Source organism: Limulus polyphemus, unplaced genomic scaffold (assembly GCF_000517525.1).
Source record: "Limulus polyphemus unplaced genomic scaffold, Limulus_polyphemus-2.1.2 Scaffold310, whole genome shotgun sequence".
Classification (NCBI taxonomy): Eukaryota; Metazoa; Arthropoda; class Merostomata; order Xiphosura; family Limulidae; genus Limulus; species Limulus polyphemus.
In genome coordinates, this window is record NW_013665920.1 from 193525 (window position 1) to 200053 (window position 6529).

At 32.8% G+C, this 6529-nt stretch overlaps 1 protein-coding gene across 6 annotated transcripts in view; it reads left to right on the forward strand.

The window, feature by feature from the left end:
* Positions 1-6529, forward strand: part of LOC106457273 — a 320035-nt gene that overhangs the window by 44494 nt on the left and 269012 nt on the right. For all 6 annotated transcript variants that reach the window (XM_022383116.1, XM_022383119.1, XM_022383117.1 and 3 more), the window contains exon 9: positions 162-389. In XM_022383116.1, coding sequence (XP_022238824.1) covers positions 162-389 — 228 coding nt within the window. The remainder of the gene's footprint in view (positions 1-161; positions 390-6529) is intronic.

Consider the following 6529-nt stretch of genomic DNA (forward strand, 5'->3'; position numbering starts at 1 on the left):
GTAAGCTTGTTTATAAGAAAAAACCTTATTACAAAGATATTTATTTTCCAAAAAATATAGCTATTTATCATTCCTCTTAGAAAAACTTATTTTTAAGCAATCATCCGTAAATCGTTAAGTTATATTCTTAAATTTGTATAATTTGTGGGGTATTTTTACAGGACCCGATGAACCCTAACGAAACAATAATTGTGATACGAAGTTTAGTACCAGGGGGCGTTGCTCAGCAAGATGGTCGATTACTTCCAGGAGATCGCTTACTATTTGTCAATGACGTCCCCTTAGAAAATGCTTGCCTTGAGACTGCTGTCCAGGCATTAAAGGGGGCTTCAAAAGGGGTTGTGAGGATTGGCGTCGCCAAACCTCTTCCCCTTCCTGAAAGTGATCAGGTGAGTAATTCGACTTTTGTTTCCACAAGAGGGCATACCAGGCGAAAGCCTGGTGGCTCGACATTTCGTAAAATCACTCGCAAGAGGTGAACACTGATAAATTAGGTCAGCATAGGTTTACTTTGTGCTCTCAAACAGGACAAAAATGGTAGTTTTGTTTCATTAATCATTATAAATTGGTATAAAGCGTAATTTAAGACACACAACGTATTATAATATATATGAGATTCAAAGTGGCAGTCATTAAATAACAAAATGTATACTTTTAAGTTACATTGATATCGAGATATAGCAACGTGTGCAATGAAGTATCTAGCACAGTGTATATATTTTATATGTTTGAGGGTACAGTGTAACCTGTTTAAGTTTATTCAAGCTTTAATTATAAATTTCAATACCATTTACCAGTAGTGCCTGTGGACTCCAGAATCAAATATTGATACCACCCTAGGTAATTTCTCTTTCGTTATTATTTTTGTCACAAAATATTTCATTGGATTCTTTGAAACAGTTAAGTTATTAGTTCTTTACTGAAGATTATTCCATATTAAAATATTTACATATTTATAGAAGTGTCGCAGAACTTAGACAGTAACGATTTTTGAAGGGTTATGTTATTTCAGTTTGTATAAATTATAATAAGTTGACTGCTCCTCAAAATACCAACGTGTGGTTAGTTTCTGTGTTAATTTATAAATCCTTAAGTGTTCCAGAAGCATTGTCGTAAGCTGTTATTGTTTTCATGCTCGTGAATTGACTTTCTGGTTTGGAAACATTTTGTATATTGGATAGTTTGTGAAAGCTCTGTGATGTTAAATCATATTTTTGCTAAACATATCGACTGTTTGTAAACTTTTTAAATTTTGTTCCAAAATTGCTATCAATAGCTAAAATCAAAGCCTATGAGAAAATAAAATTTCCAGCTGAGTTGATTAGTTTGTTTGGTACTTCATTTCACCCTCATTACCTTGGTACCAACATGTAATCATATGATTGGATTGTTTTGCTTCGTTCCTGCAAATGATTTACTTTCTCTTATTCCTTGAGCTGTAATTGGTGTGTTTGAAAATTCAAATCTTAAAAGATGAGAAAGAAATTTAATCTCATATATCTTATCTCTTTACATAGCATGCCCTCAACAATGCATTTTATAAAGTTTCATTGTTATTATTCTACCAAGGTGCAATTAATTAGAAGAAATGCTTGTGATTTGCTAAATAAAGGCATTAATTAGGTGATAAATAATGGGACTCAAACAGTTTTCTTGTTTTTGCATCTCTATCGTATTGCTAAAACAGCTTTAGTTATTATTTCCGTTATGAAAACAGACAAGTAATTAAAATATTTCAATTAAAAATAGCTAATGGGAAAAAATAAAAATAAACTGACATTTCATCAAAAACCCAAAAAAAAGAAGCAACCATTTTCGAATGTAGTTATGAATAATCCTTATGATCTAAGTTTAAAACTGCCTTCATTTGAAAAGCTATATCAAATCAACTTTACACAAATGGTTAATGTTTAGTTGTTGCTTCAATGTTATTTTAGTGGTCAATGACCATATTCAAACATGTCCAACACAGCCGCTCAAAACAATAAGTACAATATTAAGTTACATGGACGTATATTTTACTTTATGTTTCATAACAAATTTAGAAACTGTGTATGAGTTACTAATCATTATATATAATTTTGTCTTTTTTTTACAATTAATAATGAATTTTGATTTACATTTTGTCGTTAACTGCATTTAATAAATAATCTTTTTCACAGGTTAATTTTAATGAAAAATTGTTCTACGTATATTCACTAAAAAATTGTAAAATACTGGATTATATATTTTCTAAGGTACAGATAGAAAAAAACGCATGGGCAAATTTCTTCATGAGCTGTATTAACAAATTGGAATAATCAACATTGTCACGACGTAGGATTGGCCCAAAATAAAACATGTACGTATCTTATCATTGTCAGTTTTCCGCAGTTTCTCTGTTAACGCTATTGCTAGCAGGATGGTTACTAGATGTTAACAACAAAACTGGCGGATAATACTAAAGAAAAAGTTGCAAACCCCACTTTCCTGTCTCGTGGTTGTAGCGAAAGAGTAGATAACGCTCTGGTTACTAAAGAAATCGAAGCTGGTTTTTGTGGTTATTATTTATTGGAAGGCTCCACAGTCTCATATAGACAATACCTTTATGCTTTACGTTATCTTTTTATTCCCTAAAATGAGCAGAGATTCTTAGACTACCAATCACATGAATGTTACATTATTCAACTCAGTTTTGTTGTGTAAGACTTTATTTCCTTTATTATTATTATTTTTTACTCAACACGTTATTGTAAGACGTGATTTGTAACTACAACAAAAATACAACTGTTATTTATTGAAGCACCATGGGATCCACAATTTTAGGGCACAAGGCCCATTTCCTGAGATCAATATTTCGAGGATATTTGTTTCTTTTATCTGAATAATTGTAATAACATAACATAATAAATATACAGTTGCACAGTCTGGCGATAGGTGACGCAATCAAAAGTTAAGCCTAATTCCACAAATTTAATGTCGTAATCTGGTGAATTTGAAATACATTATGTTTTTTATCATTATGTATCTAACGCTGTCAGTTAATTTCACTCCAAAAATTTATTTTTAAGGCATAAACCAGTAAAGAAGGTAAAAATGCCATTACAAAAGTGCTAATTTAATTGGCAATCCTTTTATCTTCGAACACATATTTACTAAGATCACTTTCACCGCAAAGAAATCTTACTTTGAGTTATTTATGTACGTTATAGCTCAATTCCAAAGCAGAGAAAGTATTTTGTTGATAATGAAAGCATTATACATATTCTGTATGCTCAATTCACATTGAGAACCAGCGACTTTTAATAAACGATGTATAAATGGATAATGTAGCTGAGAGAGAGAAAATACATCAATTTATATCACATAATCACTTCATTACTGTTAGCCTGGGCTTTATTAAAAATCGTGTCACCACACCATTAGTAATTTGCACCGATTAATTTTTTAGGGGGGGGGGGTATTTAAATGTTTGTAACTTGACAAAATTCGTTATCCGGCTAGTCTTTCGAGAAGAAGATAAAAGTAGTCATTAACTACCTCTTGAGAAATTTTTCAGCAGTAAAAAAGCATAAAACCACTTCTGAAGGTATATTTCATTTAACATGATCATCATTTCTACAACTTCTATTTGGATGACATAAGCATTAAGGCGTATTCTAACATCTGTAAAATAACTTAAGTACTTTAAACTCATTTTTATTTAAAGGAATAACCAATAACTGTAATCTTTTTGTGGGTAAGACATTTAGCGCCGCCTGATTTTACATCCTTCCACTGAGAAATTTATAAATGGTTAGAGGATTGTTTGTTTGTAATTAAGCACAAAGCTACACAATGGGCTATCTGTGCTCTGCCCACCACGGGTATCGAAACCCGGATTTTAGCGTTGCAAGTCCGCAGACATACAGCTGTGCCACTGGGGGGGGGGCTGTTTAGAGGAATCGATTTAAAATTGTTGAATTATTCTCTAAAACAGGGGTGATGTACTTGCATTAAATGATTCACAAAAAAGGCGTCATTGCTCAATTAGAGGTTTATTGAATTTGGTCCTATTAAATAATTATATAATAGTTATTAAGACAAAAAGTTTCAAGTATATACACCAATGTCCAGAGATGTTGTCAGGATACAGATGAATCGATTTTGTAGATGAATTTTCCTGAAAGTTTCCGGAAGTCATTCCAATTTGAAGGTCAAACACCAAAGTAGTATCTATGTAATGAAGAACTTCAAAGAGTTTTACTAACTTTATTAACGAAATAATTTAACTCCTTCAGACAGTACCTCATGAAAACATGACAAACATTTGCTAACAGTATACGTCTTCGGAAAATTAGAGAGGGTTGAGTACCATATATTAAAACGGTTTTAAACATGCAAATCAGCAAGTTACGTAAAAAACACAAACGATATAAAATCACGGTGGAATGGCTTGTATAAGAACTAACTTTTAACATTGTTTCGCGCAACATAGGTAATCTGATGCCACTAATATTGATCTTTTTGGAGAAGAATATTTAACAGTCCTTTTTGATGCAACATTTTCAATCACTCAGATCATAAAGATGTGTTCAGATCGGAGATTTAGAATTTCTAAGACTTAGAATACCCCTTGTATTTACTGGTATTAAAAAAAGGAATGCGAATCAACTTTGAAAACGATCTTCCAGGAAGAGACTTGCAGCAAGTTAAGCAAAGTACAGCGTCTTGTAACAGGTAGGAATCCACGCACATTACCAAAAGTCGTCCACATGTTACAGGCATTAGTACGCAACGTAATCAAGAAGGGCATCCGTCTGTAAGAGCGATATATGTCACATCTACACAAACCGTTCCATTCAACTGTTGCATACCTCAAGCGAATGGAGAACAAAATAGGTATTCATGCTATTCTATTCAAGGTAAGTCGTCTGACGTAGTGTCTATTGATGTCGGTGTCATCGAAATGTTGAATTGGGAGCTGCGAAACCGTCATTCTCGTACGCAAGATAGATTATGAAAGCATTACAGGGAGGAGTTGTGTGCTTTGAACAAGAAAATTTTACGACTGACACTTTTATAATGAAAACTACGCTGCAGAGTTATTTTCAAGACTTACTGTCTTCAACTACAGCCTGATCGGATGTGGCGACAATAGGCTGTAAGGACTTGATGAGGTTCCAAAATCGTCTTAATATAATGTACTTAACCTGTCTATTATGGCTATAACTTAGACCACATATCTATTGATTGGACTATCGTCCAAAATACCACTCCATTTACACTTTATTGTATAATCATTACAACAATAAAGTTATCAGCAAATTGAGTTTTTAAAATAGGAACAGAATTTCTTGAGGCAGCATTGCCAACATCTCAACTTACTGAATGCTCTGGATCACGTTTATCTAAAGTCGCACTTAAGACTATAGCGTTTTCTTACTTAACAGGATAGAATACTCATATTAAACCCATTTATATGTATCACATCTTTTAGACTATTTATCTCGCAGCTGACGAGAGTGGTTCGTCGCATAAATGATTGGATTATAAATATTTATTTTCGAGTGGCATTGCTTTTAACTACAGAACTAAAACCCTTTAAATATCTTTGTCTTAAACCCTTAAGATATTTCAATTCAGTAAATGCAATGTATTTCAATATCTTCAGCTGCTTCGTGGTAGCAAAAATAAATAATCGGAAATAATGCATTCTTACAAGTATATTTCAGGAACGGATCTTCATTTGCTTATTGTTTGTAGAGGTCAACATTTAATTGCTTCATAGTTTGGTATTTATGTATTTTTGGCAGTAATTACTGCAAATTATGACTGCTTAACATTTTGTGAACTATTCCACAACTAGCCCAGAATTCAGGCTCCACATCTGTTTTTATATTTGTTTTGTTGTTGTACTGATTATTCTTCCCGGCCTTGAATAATTGGCATTCTAATAAAAATACAAATAGTTAAAATTTGATTTAAAATAAGGTTTTATTTACACCTTGTTGGTATTATATGGATAACTGAGCACGAAAATTACAGCTTTGCATTAACTTATCTGCATAGTTACATTATCTACAAGAGGAGAAAACCATTCATTTATTGAAAACAAAAATTCAAATTTAAAAGTTTATTTTTTACTAGCACACCAAATTATAGAAGCTCTATCCTTCCTCCTATAGGTTAATTCATGCCAGTATATCCTCCTAGGATGGTTCTGGACTTGCTTATCCCGGAGGATAAACGTGTCAAGAATCATCCTAGGAGGATATATTAGGATAAGTTTATCTACACAGGATGGAACCAGTAGGAATTAATCTACACAGGAAATATCTTCCTAGGATGGTTCTTCACGTGTTTATCATTTGTCCTGTGTAGATTAATTTCCTACTGGTATACCTTCCTAGGATGGTTCTTCACATATTTATCATCTGTCCTGTGTAGATTAATTCCTACTAGTATACCTTCCTAGGATAGTTCTTCACGTGTTTATCCTCTGTCCTGTGTAGATTAATTCCTACTAGTATACCTTCCTAGGATAGTTCTTCACGTGTTTATCCTCTGT